The sequence below is a fragment of the Calidris pugnax genome, unplaced genomic scaffold (genome assembly GCF_001431845.1).
Source record: "Calidris pugnax isolate Ruff unplaced genomic scaffold, ASM143184v1 scaffold32, whole genome shotgun sequence".
In the NCBI taxonomy this organism is placed as follows: Eukaryota; Metazoa; Chordata; class Aves; order Charadriiformes; family Scolopacidae; genus Calidris; species Calidris pugnax.
Genome location: NW_015090783.1, coordinates 9,419,335 through 9,436,864, shown reverse-complemented (window position 1 = coordinate 9,436,864; position 17,530 = coordinate 9,419,335). Strand labels below are relative to the sequence as shown.

The following is a 17,530-nucleotide window of genomic DNA, read 5'->3' as shown; positions in this document are numbered from 1 at the left end:
ACCAGGGGCTGTAGAGATGATGGGAATGCGGAGCCAGCCAGGGCTGAAAAGGGCAAGGTAATAAAGTTTCTGTATTGGTTTTCCAAATACTCTGTCCTGAGCTTGGAAGTGCTGTTGGTGCAGGTCTGCCAGGAGCAGTCAGGGCTTGGGGTCTCCAACGTGCTCATGCGTGTGGCCAAGTGCCCTGCAGCACCACTCCCCGCCTCGGGCTGTGCATCCGGCACCCAACCCAACTGCGTGTGGAAAGTAAACTTAAATGACAAAAATAAAAGGCTTGGTTAGCACGATCCAGCCCCAGCCTGCTTACGCTGCTGCTTGCAAAGCAGCTGGGGAGGGCAGAGAACCTGTGGCCGGGCTATGGAGGGAGACCATCCCGCAGAGGCAAGGGATGAAGCTGCTGAGGTCGGAGATGGCCTCATGGCAGGGTCCGGCAGCTGAAAGGTCACTAGGAAGGCAGTTTTCCTACTCTCCTCTCCTCTGGATTGAAGAGGAGCTGAGTTACCGCAGGGGGAGAAGGATGATTGATGAAAGCTTTGTGGCAGGAGAGCGCTGTGGGGCTGGGGCGGAGGAGCTCGGCTGGAACGTGGGAGCCTGCGGGCAGGGGAGGGCAGCTGGCTGGCCCCGGCAGTGCTGAGACGCCAGCACGCAAGGATTTCAAGTGCACACCAAACCCACACCGACTGCACGTCACCGCGGGACCAGGGGGGACGGGTGTCGCTGGGCTCAGCTCCCGGTGAAGCGTCTCAGCGAGTGCCACGTTTCACGGCCTGATGAGATGGCACTGGGCCATGGCACCGAGCGCGGCGGCTCGGGATGGAGGAACGGGGATGGTTTGTGAGGTAGCTCTGCTCCCTGAGGTTCCCCTCAAGCTGGAGGGGAACAGATTTAGACTGGAGATTAGGAGAGGGTTCTTCACTGTGAGGGTGGTGGAGCACTGGAACAGGTTGCCCAGGGAGGTGGTTGAGGCCCCTTCCCTGGAGATATTCAAGGAGAGGCTCGACGAGGCCCTGGGCAACCTGGTCTAGTTGGGGGTGTCCCTGCTGACTGCGGGGAGGTCAGACTAGATGACCTTTGGAGGTCCCTTCCGGCCTGGGCAATTCTATGATTCTATGATTCTAAATACCCGGTGCCTTTGTCCTCTGAGAAGGGTGCCAGGATCCATCCACAGGCAGGAAGGGCACTGCAATCCCATGGGGGTGAACAGGGGGGGAATTTTTCCCCACAGCCGGGCTGTTCAAGCCCCCAGGACTCACCTGTGGGGCTCACCCCATGTCTCTGGAGGCCACAGCATGTCTTTAACAACTCCATGAGGGGTCTTTGCTGAGCCCAGCACACCTCTCAGGTCTTGTAAATGCCCTGTGGGACCTCCCTGGTCTTGCATTTTCCTCGGCTTCTGCAGAGAAGTGGTCTTAACCTGCCACCCATGAGCACAGCCACCTTGGGTTCCAGTATGACACCTGGTGCAAGAGCCTCCCAAGCCCATCAGTGACTCCCTGCCCTTCCAGCTGCATCACCCTGACCATCTTCACTGCCCTCCCAGGGCTGGCTCCAGTGAAGCCCCCGCAGAGGCTTTCTCCTTTCTGCTGCAGGTGTGATAATCCTCTTCTTTGAGGCCACAGCAATCGTTCACGCCAAACTGCGAGCGCTTTTATATCAGTCACGAAAGACAAGGAAGACAACAAATAAAAAATATGTCTTTATATATACATTCAATCAATGCCCATGGAGTTTAACGCAAGGGGATTACCAGCCAGTTTAGAGTGTTAGTGACTCTCAGCATTCATCAGAGGAGAACATTGAGTTGAATTGAAGCCAGCCTTTGATGGGATTGGAGAATAATTATTTCCATCAATAATTACTTCCAAGCCCAGAAGAAATGGCTCCTAGCGTGTTGCAGGGCAGGAGTCCTTGGTTGCCCCAAGGCCAATATGTTGTAACCGCAGGACCTGAAAATCCCATTAGTGGGAGTAGGGGCCGGGGCAAGAGGGACATTGCCCACTGTGCCCAGGTCCCTCCTGCGAGGCAGTGACATCTCATCACGCTCCAGCCCGGGAAGGAACCCTCCCATCCCCGCTGCTGGAGCCGATCCAGCCCAGACTTTGCACAGGTCATTAATTTGGGGACATTTTTAATGGATCCTAATGATTGAGCCTCAGAAGGCTGCTCTTAAAAGGGGTTTGGGAAAGCTAATTAGCTTGTACAAAGAAAGCAATTAACCATGTAGCTTCCCGGATGGTTAAAAATAACATAGATGTTGGGAAGAGACTTGGGGATTTTATTACAAGCAGAGTAATAAATTTTTAAAGCCAGAGGGACCATCACCTCCTGCATGTCTTGGGCCAGAAATATTTCAGCCAGCTTCCCTCCACTGGGCCCTGTCGCTTGTACTTGGCTGATGCATGTCCTTAAATGTTCAGGTACTACAAACTGGGCCCAAGGAAGGAGTCAGCTAGTAGAGAAAGTGGGAGTTTCTTGAGACAGAAAACACAGGTGGAAAGAAAGGGATGACCCTTCTTCTCCAGGTGCTCCTGTGTCAACTCCAGCCCCGAAAAGTGTTGCTCATGGCTGGGGCAGGTCGCAGGATGTTCCCTGGTGTGTAACGGTCTCTTGCAGCCAACTCACCCTCCTGGCATCCCTGAGCCACTGTAGCTGTGGGGCTGGCAGGGGACATCCCAGCCTCCCCCTGCTCCAGGGACTTCATGTGGCCTGGAGCTTTGGTGTGCAAAGGGACAAGGTGCGTGGGGTGGCAGATGCAGCAGTGGGACCTTGCAGAGCTGACCTGGGGACAGCTAAACCCCAAAGCCGCACCCGCAACCCATTCCTGAGATTGGCTTCAAAATGATAATGGAAAGAAATGGAGACACTTTCTCTGCCAGCTGAGCCCTGCCCACCATCAGTACCACCCCACAGCCAGGTCAGGCTTGGACATGTCAAATCTTGCTTTATTTATTCAAATAATCCTCTGGATGACACTAAACCCATAGCATTCTTGGTGCCCCTGCTGGGTATGGTTTACGGCTTTCTATTAATCTTTCTGGTCTTTGAAGTAAAACTCTGTGGGACCTGAAAACCTATTTACTTTCCTCCCAAGTGTCCGAGCTCAGGTTTTTTTTTCTCCGTTTGCTTTCTTTTCTCCATTTGAGTTTGCCTTACCCAAGCCCTGGTGTTTCTTGGACACCTCTCACCTCAGGCTTTCCCTGCCCTGGCTGTGCTCCTCACCAACTCCCATGGTCTCACCAGGGCTCTGGCAGCCACCTGCCTGGCCCAGGTGGTTCCTCTTAGCTCTGCTGGGCTCTCCCAGGTTCTCCAGTTTGGGCTTTCATCAGGACCAGGTGTGTCTACTGGCCCAGCACCCTATTTGTAGGAGTGGGGAGGAGGGCTGTCCTCTGCCTGCTAATGTTTTGCTTCTACCTGGGTGCTGGTGAGGGGAACAGGTTAAGGATGTATGGCGTGGTACTGGCAATACAATAGTAGGTTTGGGAAATGGCATTTGAAATGCAAAAGTGTTTTTTCTACCAGAGTGGGAGACTAGTGTTCTCTGAGCTGGTGAGCTTAAAACCCACAGGGCAGAGGGAGGTGTCTAGGGGTGCTGCTCTGATTAGCTACCATTGCATCAGGCCCAAATGCTGTGCTGTTCCTGCAGTGTGGGCCCATCTGGCTGCTCTTCAGCTGCACGATGTTTGTGGCATCTCTGTCTGAAAGCCAAGCACAGCATGTCCACCCTGGGGAGCAGCTTGGCTTGGAAATGGGGGCTTTCTGGAGCATTTCCCACTGCATGGGGCTGAGCGCTATGGGCCCAGGAGCACCCCACAGCTCTTCACAGCAGCACAGGTCCAACCTGTGGAAAGGAAAGGGGATTCTCCTGTACATGGGAAGACTTCAGCAAATGAGCCCAGCTCTTTATTGATCACTCTCCCCCATTGCTCCCACAGTGGGACGCTCAGCTGCCTTCCGTACCCTGCAGAGGACAGATGTCCCGAAAAGCTGAGTGGCCGCGCAGGGAAAGAAGCCTCCACCACCAACGGCTGTGCCAAAGGGAAGGAGAGACGAGACCATGCTCACCACAGTTCACGCAGGTAGGAGCCAGGGCAGTGAGCAGGGTCGCCCTGAAGCAGGGGGATGGCAGAGGGGGTCTGTGAGAGCTGGGGAGGGGTTACGTGACTCTGCGAGTGCAAATTTATGCAATTGCATGAATCCCTGTGTGTGTTTACACCTATAGTTCACTTCTACTCCATGCCTTGGTCTTAAACCCTCCTTGCAAGTAATCCTGGCTGGAAGACCGGCAACCTGCCAGCATCCCTGCTTGCCACCAGGTCCACAGGGTACCCCTGGCTGGGCATCGCTCTCAGCAATTCCCCTCTCCCCATGCCTAGATCAGACCAGCAGTGTCAGCTTCATTATCAGTTCATCATTAGCCCCTGACAACTTGAGAGGGGAAAAACAAATTGAACATTGTAAATGAAGCAACCAAGGTCTCTGAGCCCTGCCTGCTTAACTGTCTCTGGGATTAAAGCCTCTCTGTTTGGTTAAAGACGCTAGAAAGAAAGAGCAAGAAAGCACATTTCATATCTTCAGATTTCAGGCCAACCGGAACAATAATCTAAAGCATATTTTTAATTAGACTTTGATAACAATCGCAGAGAAACAATTAAAATCAGATCAGCACAGAGAGAAAGCTTCCACATCAAAGACAAAAGGCTTTATCTTGCGTGAGGGAGAAGTGCTCTACAGAAACAGCCTGTGGCTGCACGGCATGGTCAGAGGCTTCTCCCCCTCTCCCTCAGCTGTGGTGGTGCCTGGTTGTGGCACCCAGACCTGTGGGTGTCTGTTTTCTGGGGGGGCCCAGAAAAAATGTTTCCAGCGGGGTCCAAATCTGTGCGAGGAGAAAGCACCTGGGAGCTGGGGTCCAGCATCCTGATAACTGAGGAGCTGAGATGGGTGTTGAGCTCCTTTGGGTGCTTCTGCAGGTAGGTGGAATCCTTGAGAGGAGAAGGAGAGTGAGAAGGAGTATTTGGGTGCTCCTCGGGGCCACAGTGTGGTTGCACCTCGGATTTACTGCACCAGAAGCACTCAGTTATTCACAGCTCACAACCAGAGCACTAGCGTACAGTTTTGTTTTGCAGAGCAATTTAAAAAGAAAGTATACTGAAAGCACTAAGCAATTGGCTTTTTATGACAGTGTAATTTTGGTAGTAATTCACGCCCTGGGTAAGCAACCGTCAGGGGGCTGAGTGTCCCCTTCCAAAGTGGCATTTGCTCTGCATTAGGACCTTCATTAACAATAACATTTGTTCTTTCTGCAGAAAACTGCTCCATTTTTGGCCTGTTTCTGCAGTGAAGATCCCACAGCATTTTCCAAACATGGGGCTGCCTCCACACAGTCCCTGCTATGGGCTGCTCCAGCTGGCAGGGCCAGAAGTGGGGAAACTGAGGCACAATCCAACAGTGATTTTTTTTTTTTTTTTTTTTTTTTTTTTTTTTTTTTTTTTTTTTTTTTTTTTTTTTTTTTTCAGAGGCCCTGGGGATATGGCTGTGCCCCCCATGAGCCTTGGTCCCAGATCCTTTTGGGGGATCCACAGACAGATCTGGGGATCTGCAGGTTGATTTGGGGATCAACCTGGGGATCCACAGGCCGCCACCAGCTGCCCCCATCTTTATGGTTAATGGGTAGCCACGGAGTATCTGCCATATTTTCAGCCCAGTGCTCTGAATTAATTTAACCACAGTATTTGCTTTTCATTGAAACATAACATGATTTGGCATCATATATTTAAAAAAGAAATTAATTTACAAGAGTTTTTTCTTCCAGGGTTTAACAACTGTGTAAGAGATGCATATCTCATTAAATTACCATAACATCTCAATAAATGTATATATTTCTAATCAATTGCTATTTAACATATGTCAAGTCTTTTATTATAGTTAGATGCATCTGTTTGCAATAATTATTGTATGCAAATTAAATGCCAATTAATTATTTAAAGCATATTTACAAAGAGCAACAAAACCTATAAATCTGTTACGGAGTTGTTAACCTCAGCAAACACGTTTTAAATAATCAGCTGGCATCACCATGGCGTACAGTAGCTGTCTCATTATATCTCCATTAAACCCATGGAGGAGATACTTCATTTAAACTGTGACCAAATTATTCGTTAGAGGGTAATTAGGCGCTCGCCTGCACCCTGGGTCTACCACGAAAACTGATCTCTCTGCCCTGGACATCCCTGAGGTGGGGATGGCAGCAAATGGGGGAGAGCAGCCCCATGTGAGCAGATTTAGACATATTGATATTATTTTAATTATTTGATGGTTGTTTTCTCCACTCTTTAGCCCCTCATGTGATGAGGAACGTACGCCACCGCCGCCGTCCCGGGGGAAGAAGAAGAAGAAGAAATCCAGCCGCAAGAAGCGAAGGAGGTGAGGGTGGTCGTGGCGGTGGGGACAGGCGGTCAGGCAGGAGGGGACAGGCTGCTCTCACCTGTGTAAGAGGAGGGAAAAAATAGTGTAAAATAGAAGCTGGGTACCCTTTGGGGAGGTGCTGGGGGTTTCCACAGGCCCAGCCACCTGCGAAGGCACCTGGGTGGAGGTGCCGCCATTTTCTCACCCTCCCCTCAGGGAAGCAGAGGCCGAACCAGGGCTCACCCACAGCCCATCCTGGGCACTCCCTGCCCCTCTCCCCCCTGGGGAGATGCCTTTGGAGATGGGGTAAGGGTTGGGGTGGTTGGGGAGGGCTGTGGGGAGCCCTGTGGTCGCTAATGCCACCCCTGCCTCCTCAGGTCTCCCTCCTACAGCCCCTCGCCTGTGAAGAAGAAGAAGAAGAAAAGCTCCAAGAAGCGAAAAAGAAACAGGTATTTTTTTTTTCCTCTTGAAAACATAGTTCCCTGCTGTTGAGGGGGGGACAGCTTGGACAAGGGGTGGAAGACATTACTGCTGTGGGGCAGCTGGTGGAGCCCAGCGCCAGGAGGCAGAAAGAGGCGTCAAACTCCTGACTCTTCATCATGGCTGCCCAGAGGGCAGGGCCCCATGGGGAGCTGGAAGCCAGACAGCCGAGGAGGGCAAGAAATGGAGTGCAGACCCAGTGCAAACAGATAAATATGAGCTGTCAGGGTTGTGGGGGAAGAAGCAGATGAGCTAAATCAGCTCGAGGTCTGCTGAGCCTCTGCCCACTGCCCTTGCTGTCCTGTTTCACATGGCTTCCATCCTCTGGGTCACCAATGGGATCAGCACTCAGGGCTTGCACCATGCCCTTTCCATTCTCCCCCAGCCCAAAAGAAGTGTCAGTGTTTAGACCAGCAAAAGGCTCAAATCAGCTCCCCTCATTCACATCTCAGGCTTCCCTCCCAGCCCCAGGTGATTGCCTCTATGTTCCCCTTCTGAAGCCCATTTTTAATTTAAAGAGCACCATTAAATTTTAAAATTGCAAATATTTCATTGGTTTCTCTCAATCGTTAAACCAATATTTGAAGAGAACAGTGGATGCTATCTCCCTCGGAAAGTTCATGTATTTACAGTATATTGAACCAAAGAGAGAAGCTATGGAAAATGGATAACAGGGTGAAAAGTTAAGCTTGAATCTTAAAGAAGAGGGAGGGTGAGAGCAGGGAAAGACAAAGATATAGAAACTCATTTAAAATACTTTCTTCCCAAGGAGGGATTCTTGTGCTCTTTTATGGATGTCGTCTCCTGACAGCAGTCCTGGGTGAGATGCTCATTGGCTTTGAACCTTTAGTACCCTGGTGGCTCCTGTGTCATCCCAGGGATGCTCCAGGAGGCAAGAAAGAGGCATGACACTGGTTTGTTTGAGGCTGCTCTGGAGTTATACAGAAAGGACTCTTTCTTTCACTGCTACTTGGTCCTTCATACTGAAAACCAGGAACTGGACTCGCCTCTGCGAGTGATGAAGCACTCAAATGAAGCACAGTGCAAAAATGTGGAGGCAGCAGCAGAGAAAAGGGACTCACCAGGGACAGGGGAGATATATATAGATGTCTATAGACTTGTTATCCTGAGGATCATATTCTCAACTATTTGTAGAGTGTGCTGCTCACTTCTACCACACCAGCATTTCTCAGCTACCCCCTTGCCAGTGCTAAAGGAGAGCCAGGGCCATTCTACCCAGCTGGTAGATGAGATCTCCTCACAGTGCTCAGTCTAATGCTGGGTCTAACCATGTTGTCTCTGATGCAAATTTCCAATTTTGTGAGACCCTGCATTCAATGTACATATTTGTGTCTTGCAGGTTATCTTCAAAGAAGAGAAGACACAGGTAAGAGTTGAGCAAGTGTGGGTGATTCCTTAGAAATATGAGTTTCATGGTCTCTTCAGGATCTTGCAAGGTTGATGTCCACTGGGTGGAGGCACAAGACACTTTTCTTCCATGTCTCCTTGTGCAATCCCCCTGGTTCCCTCCACCCCCTGTGCGTGTGGTCCCTCTCTCTATTCAGCCTTAAGTGTTCCTCAGACCCCATGGGAATCAGTTCCCCAGCCCAACCTGTGCAATCAAGCACATAACTGGAAAAGGCCTCTTGGTATAACCCAGCCCCTGGCAGCCACATCCATCCTGCTCCTTGGGTCTTCATTTCTCTTATGGTTTCATTTGCAAACAGTATGGCATCCCCCAGTACGGCCCATCTTTGCAACATTCAGAGTTGGTGGCTTTCCAGCTGTGTACTGGAAGAACACTCCTGATTCTAGCATGTCTGTGTACAATATCAAGAAGTATTCCTCTCCTCTACGGGAAAATGCAAAGCCACCAGGATGGCTGATCACTTTAAGGATCTTTTTGGCCAAGTGCATGAGCTGGATTTGTCGGCAGGCACTCATACCCCCTGTGCTGAGGAAGAAACATTAATCCCTTTCATTTTTATTGCACGCTCTTGGGCAATCTAGCTGTAACATTGATGTGTGAATGTGCAGCTTTTTATCAGAACAGAAATCTCCGAATTAATTAGCCATTTCTTATTTAGTTCTTCAAGCCCCAAAAGTAAGAGAAAGGAAGAAAGAAAACACAAAAAACAGTAAGTAGTGATTCATGGTGTTCCCTGCTCTGCCTGCAGAGAGCTGCGGGGCTAGGAAGTGCTTGGTGTGGTGGGTCCCCTGGAGCTAATGCTGGCTCTGCAGCCCTAAGCAATTCTCAGGATTATTTTGCAGCAAAAACCCAGCAATTCTGGTTTTGCTGAAATGGGAAAGGGTTTATAGAGACTGGAGATATTTCCTTTCCCTCTCTTTCGTGCCACCTCATTTGGTACATTTTTTTGTATCTCTCAGGGATGTACAGTATCTTGTTCATTTAGTCCTGAGCAGAGGCTCCAGCTTTTCTGATGAGGGCAACATGAGGGGATGAACTCGAATCCAAGGAACACAGGGCCCCACCGCCTCCATTGCCCAAAGAGCAGGCTGGAGCCCTCTTACTGAGAAGGGCTTTAGTTCCTCCTTGTTTACTGCTCTTGGAGGTTACAGTAGGTGTGCTCATGATATACAATCCAACCAAATATCTGAAAGGGAGCAGAAGGCAATGGATACTGGGGAAGAGAAGGGACTGTTTGCAGGTGACAGACGAGGTTGCAAAAATCTGGGGTTGAGGTTCCCATCTGCCCTGGAGTGTTAGCAGAGCACAACTCTTGTCCTATGGGGCAGGTAATCAAGGGGTATGGTATAAAATGTGGTTCTTCAGGGCTGGAAGGAAGACCTGAAGCCTTCTCTGCTTTTCACTTCCTTCTCTGTCTTCTGGGAATAGAAACTTGTGGCTTCTTACCTGCTTTTAAAGCAAGGAAACTGTTTTGGGGCTGAACCCTGGACACCAAACCCCTGGTTGGCTCTGCGGGGACTTGGGATACCTTTCCAGAGACAGAAATGGAGTTAGCAGGTGGAAACTTGCTGATTTGTTTGGTATTAGTAGGACCTGCCCTATAATTATTCCCAACACAACTTTTTAGTCCTTAGGCAGAAAGAAGACAGAGAGACAATAACCCCTGACACTGCCAGTATCACCCCAGTATGTATTGGGACTGAGGAAACTGGGAAACCATGAGGTGCAGAGCATGTTATGCCATCTGCATAGGCCATCTTTATTGCATGTAGAAAGCCCATCTCTCTTTCTCTACAATTTCTGCATGTTCAGTAGCATAGAAACCTTTTTTCCTCAAACTGGGTGGCTATGCACTCGGAAACCTAAGTGGTAAAACTGAGGCTTTCTAAAATCAGGCATCTCCTCAACCCAACGTAGCACCAGCCAGTATGCAGTAGCCCAACAGTGTGGTTAAGACAAGGATCAGATGCCCTGTTGGTACGTGCTAACGTGGGGGGACAAGAGCTGCTAGAATTGCTCTTTGGGGATAAACCAGCCAAGGCGTTTTAGCCCTCATCTCACAAATCACAGCTGAGCCACTCCCAATTTCTGCAAACCTTCTTATTGCTCCCGGGCGTGGATCAGATAGATCCCATGAGCCATCTGCGCTCGGGATTTTTGTATAATCACGCTGCTTTGGCTTATCTTTGTGTTGAGCAACCGGTTATCTAAATTACACAGGACTAGTTTTTCCTCCTGCAGAAAGGGAAAACCCTTAAACGGGAGGCACTGATGTGGAGGGTGAGGAGCAAACATGGAGGTTTCCACACAAATCCACCATGTGAGGGAGAGATGTTCAGTGTGGCTGATTTCAGTTGTAGGAAAATATGAAAGGAGAATCCTAGAATGTGAAGTTTTTATAAATATAATGATAGGGTGTGAGAAGCATCAGAGAAAATGGCCAGGTGGAGTTCAAGCCATTGCCCTGGAAGCTGCCCTTTTGTCTTAGAGGAGATGCTTTTCTCAAGCAATCGGTCTGCTGAGTTTTTATAGTAGCAAATTGCTAAATGCTGCCCGAGCAGGTTGTGTTAGTGCTGCCAGTGACTGGTGGAGCATGGCCATGAAACCAGGCTGTTCCCAGCAGCTAACCCATCGTTAGCCTTGCCTGTTGGCACAGCAATGCCAGCCTGAGCAGATGGTTACGCTGCCAGATCTAAAAAAACTGCTGTGGTGGGCAATGGCATGAGGGGATGGGCACAGGGGGTGACAGGTAGCTGCCGTCCACATCACCCTGCTGTCTGCATGCAGGACTTCAGCTGTTGGCACAGACCACAACAGCCCTGCAGTAACAGGGCTGGGTAATCCCTCAGAAATAGTTTGGCTGGAGCACAGGGAGGCGCAGCAGTGACTGGACACCTGTAAGAAGCCAAGTAAAATGGTCCTGCCCCTCACGCAGGAGCCATGCACAGGCTGCAGTTAGGAAGGCTGCACTTTACCTTTATACAGCAGCCATAAGAGCTGCCCATAGGACTGGCTAGAACCTCCTGCCTAGAGAGCGTGGGGAAGGCTGTTACTGACTGTACTGTATTTGGAGCCTGTCCTTCTGCATCTGCTCGTTAACAAGGAGGATTGGAGTCAGAAATGGGAGCTTTGCGATAGGTTGCCCAGAGGGATGGTGCTCCCCCAACAAGGCTTAGCAATGGGAAGGGCCCTGGGCTGTTTCCTGGCTGTCTTAGGGTAGGCTGCAGGACGAAGGGGCAAGCACACAGCTCTCTCAGGTCTTGAGAGCAGAAAGATTTAGTGCTGTCTGCTGCACTCTTGCGTGCTGGTCCATAGATCTTTCCCCAGCGGGCTACAGAGCCAACCTAATAGCTTGTAGTCAAAACGCTAGCATAGATCTTGGTAAGATGGCTTGCCTTAATGTCCATGTAATGATGAAGGGATGGAGAATTTCCTCATGCCCTGATGTCCTGCACAATGGTTCATACCCTGCTCGCTTTGGTTTAAAACACAGATATTTTTTTTTTTTATTTGAATGTTATTGACTTCAGCCTCCAGCTGTGGGCTCTTGCATTACCCCCAGCCTGTTATCTAATGGTGGCTCTCCTCTCTGCTTCTTAAAGCTCCCGTGGGCGCACCCGGAAATCTCATCGCCATCGTCACCGCCACTGCCACTCTCGCTCAGAGAGCTCGGACTCCCACTCTACCCGCTGCCGAAGCAGGTAACATCACCTGGGTGTCCTGGTGGGCTCAAGGATGTGATTGCAATAGCTTGTGTGACCCACAAACTCTCTGCAGAACCATGTCTCATTCTGGTAGCAGCCATGTCACATAGCTTGAGGTTGAGCTTCTTGCGGTCTCTGCCACAGAAAAGTTTTGGCTCGAGGAGCAGCGGCTGCAGCTTTTCGGTCCAGCAGTCACTTCTAATCCTCATGGCTGATGATCAGCCCATGACAGCTGATTCCAGCCTCGTTTCCTTTCCCCAGCCCAAGGGCTCTGTACTGCTGATGTCCCAGGAAACCCTTAGACTTGGTCTTAGCAATGAAAATATATTCGCTCGCAGCATTCTAGAGCCACTATCTTTGACCTGATTAAAATCTCAGTCCTGTGGATGACAGATGTGTCCTGGGGCCAGCTAAGTGGATGCTGGTGCTAGACTCGGCATCACTGCAATAACAAGTCGCGTAGTTTATACACATCATGAGTTCATGTTTCACGTTTTCTGAAAGCACTTGACTTTAAGAACAAGCCACCCTCACTCTCCCACTTCAGTCCTCCTAACTACTGGGAATTTCTTATGAAAAGCTGTTGATCAGCAGGGGGAGGAACGCAATCAGTAACTGCAGGGGTGTTCATGCAAGAGTAGAGTGTGTCTTCTCTTGGAGGTTTGTTATCATAGGGACATTCAAGGCTGTGTGAGAGTAGGGTTTGCCCTGAGCCACCATAAAACCATGAATTGGAGCTGAAATTTGAGGTTAAAGTCCAAAGCCTGGATGCAAAATATTTTTAAAAAAGAGAAGTAGAAAAGCAAAACATTCCTTTTTGTCTCCATCATGACTCCCCAGAGCAGTCACGTGGAGGACCTCCCACGTGCAATGGCCTAGCACAGAGGTGCCAAGGGTTTGTATGGGGCTGGTAACGGGCACTACTGCAATACTGAGGAACAACAGTTTGGTTATTCATGTTCCCTGCAGGCACAGAGCCAGGTCTCGGGAGGAAGGGCGTAAAACACGGCGAAGACACTCCCGGCACCATTCAAAGATCACGGCAAAGCAAAATTCCTCTGCAGAGGTTCAGGCCACCCAAAAAGCCAGCCAAACCCTCCCGTTCTACAGCTTCCTGTCTCCTAAGGAAGTAGTAAGTATTACACACTCTGCTTTTTCCCTTGAACTAGCCACAGGAATCTGGGCAAGAAATTTGATATGAAATTTTTATAACTCAATTATAGCGATGTTAGACAAAGTTGGTTAAAGCTGTATTATTTATTAATGGTGCTGTTCTCCAATGTATTTAAAGTCATTCCTTCCTTCAGCACTTTCACACCAAGTGTGGGGCTGGAGAGGGGAAAAATTTGCAAAGGCTTTAGCCTATGAATAATGAATTGAGGACATTTAACAAAAGAAAGTGGCCTCCAGCAATGATATTTTACAGGGAAGTATTTCTTATGCAGTCCTAGCTCAGCTGGATGTGAACTTAATTCACTGGTCTTCATGTCCAAAAGTTTAGTCCTTCAGGGGAAGAAAAGGAATCAAACATATATAAAAGAAACATTTACATTTAATGAGTTGGTGATTATTGACAGGGGATGTTTTCTGACTATCATGATCCTTCTAGGATCACTGTTGCTCTGGACTGACAAGCCCAGGGGCCAAAATCAAAACTTACGAGCAGCTCCCATTGATGTTAATGGGAACTGTATGTGCAGCCAAGGGTAAAAATCAGGCTCAGTGCCTTGGGATGTTTTTCCATATACATGGAAAGAGATGATATATTGTATGCCTTAGAATTGAGGGAGCAAGAGGTGGAGAGAAATATTAGATACAGATTGATAGGAAGTCTTTCTTCTCCATGGCACATTTCCCCTTTGTTCCTGATAGTTGCAAAGCAGAGGTGTGATGCTCTTTGATAGCAGTGTTAGCATCTGATAGGCAGGAAATTGCTACATAGGTCTCAAGGCAGTGCAGAACTTGGTACTTGTGTGTGTGGATGTGTAGTGATAGAGAGCTGTCTTGAGCAAAGAGTCCTCCAAGCCCCAGAGTGGTATGTAATGGGGAACTGATTCTCTCCTTTATGCCCAGTCACCAGTTGGAAATAGCTCAGCCGTACGCAGTAGCTGCATAGGATGTGAGAGAGTGCCAGCAAGAGGAGAGACTTTATCCGCTCACCCGCACAGGCAGCGTTCCAATCAAAATACACAGAGATTATACGTGGGTACAGACAGGCACAAGCTGTCTCTCAACATTATAGATATGCATATTTGCTCTCGTCATGTACATCTCCTGAGTGTGTAGTGCACATGTGAGTCATTGCTTATAAAACCATATAAGGTAGAGCGAATAGCAGAACCTGCGCACCACGCTGAGATGCGTGTGTGTGTGTGTACATGGAAAGGAAGAATAACAAGCTATGAAACCTTTATTGCCATGAGCCTGGGGTGGTGCCCTCTGTCAACTTGGGGAGGTAGAAATGAGTTAAGAGCTCCTCCCAAAAAGCAATCAGCCAAAGACTGCATCATGTCATCAGGGTGGTTTTGGGGGTTTTCTTTTTTGGTTCAAGCTGCGTATTTTACATTAATGTCTTCAAGTCTAAGCCTGGTTTTTAATTGGTACTGGGTTTCCTCTCTCTGAAGCCAGGCTCCCTGGGTCCTGTGAGGCCGACTGCCAGCTGTTCTGTTCCCTGAGCAAGAGTAAACTCTAATTTAAAATTGTAAAAGCTTTAAAACAAGCTAAACTCAAGCATGCTGCACTCCCCTTTCCACTTGCTTCACTCGGGGTAAATGAGCACACAAGCTGCAGGGCAGGGAAAATCAGAGCTTTATGGTGACAGTTGCAAAGTAAAAGTCATCAGGCCCCTGCTGTACTCTTTCTAGTAAGGGTTAATAGCACAGGCAAATATTTCAATGACTGAAAGGCATCAGTACCTTTACTACACAACCCACTAGTGTCCTTTTTGTTGCCCCAAAGAAGTCTTGGGATGTCATTCAAGAGAACATTTAAGCACTTGTTTAAATTGAAGCCCTTGGTTAAGTGCTGCCCCTGAAATTTTTCTGAGTAAGGTCATTAAATACCAGGTACTCAAAACTGGCGAGGGAAAAACGGACTGGGAACTTCTAGTCTCATTTGTTAATGACTATATACAACTCTTTGCCTCCCCTTTCTGTGAGTTAAATGGTTGCTCTATAAATACGCTTAGTTCTGTCAGAATCCACTTTGAGAGCAGCCTGGAAGTGTTATGAAATGAAAATGTGCTCTTGCAGAAAATGTTGATCACTTCTCAGAAATATATTACTGGAAAAGAACAGATTTTTGTGTGAAATTCCAGAATTGGGATGCAGAAATGCCATGTTTCAGTCCTCTGGGGGGGCTGGTGTGGTGCACTCTCTGGCCTGGGCTTCCAAACCATCCTTACCTGGGGAGAAGCTTTGTCATATCTCCAAAGGAAAGGGGTTGTCCAGGGAAGATCCCAATGTGCAAAAGAGATCCAAAGAGGCAACACACAAATTCCCATGAGGTAATGCTATACCATTTCCAAATCAAAGATTTTGCTTTTTAAGTCAATTTTTATTCCGTACTCTTTTTCTTCTGAAAATTGAAGTATTTTTGTGGTAAATTCTGCCATCCCTCCCCACCCCCTGGTTTGTTTTCCTTCCTTTCTACTACATGTCCAGATTTTCTAACTAGGTCTACCTGTAATTTCTGAAGGGTAAACCATGCAAAAGAATGCCCTGCCCGTGCATCTACCTTGCTGCTTCTTTCCCTCTTGCCTTTATGCATTAATTGATGCATGCACACATGCAGAAACACCCCAAAGTTCCCTGCTACTTTACTTTCTGGCAGTGAATTTCCAAGCTGCTCCCTCTCATTCTCCTGTTAATCCCATGCAGCTGCGATAGGCACCTATTGAGAACAGGATTGTGGGTCTGTGCCTCAGCATGCAGAGAAACCACGGGTAATATGCAGCAGCTATTTTTGAACAGAATACCCCTAACCCGCTGCAGACACTTTACTCCACACCGATAAAGATATATTAGATGCCACTGTGCTTTCAGTTGAGCACTGCAATATAAATACCTGCAGGGTATGAATCCAATTGCCTTTGTACCTGATGAAGATAACTGTACGCTGCATACACTTGCCTTGCCAGCTCCTTTACTTCCACTGAAAACTCGTTTATGATGTCACAAATTAACACAGGCTTGAGCCAAACTGTCAGTGAGGCTCAGCGGGGTACGATTGTTCCAAATGACACTGTTTTGTTGTCTTGTGCTTGTGTGTCTGCAGAAATGTAGAAGTGGGGAGATACCATGCAGGGGCTGGGGCTGGCATGTGGGGGAGGGCTGGGGGAGCCTTGTAGCAGACCTGTATCTGCTTGCTGTATCTCTGTTTTCTAGCCTGGGTTTTGATTCACGTTAGGAAAAGCTATTATTTTAATTGCTGGGCATCATGTTTCTGATAACAAACAAGGCCCTGCAGAACAGGAAGGCAAAGCCTTCCATAAATATGGAAGTTGTCCTCTTTTTGCTTTTGTTATTCTTCCCCTCCCAAGCAAAGGGACTCAGATGATCCCAGGTTATTGTCTGGTAAATTCACAGCTCAGTGCTGGGACCACGGGGAGGCCAGAGCCCAGGGGGAGGGAGGGATACCTGCAGCCATGGAGGGCTCTGCTGTACACCAGGTACCAAAGGAGGTGGTGGAAAGCAAACCCTTGCTCCAAAGCAGTGCCAGCCTGGCTAGAGCTGAGCTGGGGACACGCTGGCCTGTGTCCCACGATGCTGGCTGCACCCTAGCAGGCTGAAAAGATCTTTGCGAAGGAATAAAACTTTGTCTGGCTTTCTCAGGAATTCACCCCCAGCAATGGATTTGTGAGCTGCATTGTGGCCATCCAGCCCCAAATAATCCAAGCTCTGACCTTGCAGGGACACTTGTGTCATTACCCCCATGCTCCTGGACTCAGCTTGGCCCTTGTGGTAGAGAAAGCCTCACCCTGAACTCTCCACCTAGGAGAAAAAAAGAAAGGATACTTTCCACTCAATATTTCTTGACTCAGGAATTTTGAATTGTGCAAAAGGAGAAAAGGAAAAAAAAAAAAAAGAAAGGATACTTTTCACTTGATATTTCTTGAGTCAGGAATTTTGAATTGTGCAAAAAGAGGTTTTATTGTATTCCTACAGCCCTGATAATTTTTTTTTTGTACTCCTTTTAGACTATGTTGGCATTTCAGTTAGGGCAAATTATCAGCAGAGGTGAGCCCATTTCCCACAGGTGAAGGCCTCCCCCAGCCCTAGCTCAGGAAGATGGAGGTACCCCAGACCAGACACAGGTTACCCCCAGCAGCCCCTCTCAGCAGATGCTGCTCCCCGTGCTGGCAGCTCCTTGGCAGATGTCTGCCAGGCCCTCATGGAGAGTAAGGCTTGCCGAGGTCACTGACCCAAGTTTTTTTGTTCCTTTCATTATTACAACACACAAAAAAAGAGAGAAAAGGGGACATTATGCACCTCTGAAAAAGAAATTAACTCCACTG

The 17,530-nt window shown here is 48.6% G+C and overlaps 1 protein-coding gene across 1 annotated transcript in view; it reads left to right on the top strand.

The window, feature by feature from the left end:
• SRRM4 (serine/arginine repetitive matrix 4) overlaps positions 1-17,530 on the top strand; it is a 58,891-nt gene that overhangs the window by 15,925 nt on the left and 25,436 nt on the right. Inside the window, exons 2-7 of the mRNA XM_014964478.1 lie at positions 3,933-4,076; positions 6,334-6,420; positions 6,780-6,851; positions 8,243-8,269; positions 11,914-12,012; positions 12,985-13,147. Of these exons, the coding sequence (XP_014819964.1) occupies positions 3,933-4,076; positions 6,334-6,420; positions 6,780-6,851; positions 8,243-8,269; positions 11,914-12,012; positions 12,985-13,147 (592 nt within the window). The remainder of the gene's footprint in view (positions 1-3,932; positions 4,077-6,333; positions 6,421-6,779; positions 6,852-8,242; positions 8,270-11,913; positions 12,013-12,984; positions 13,148-17,530) is intronic.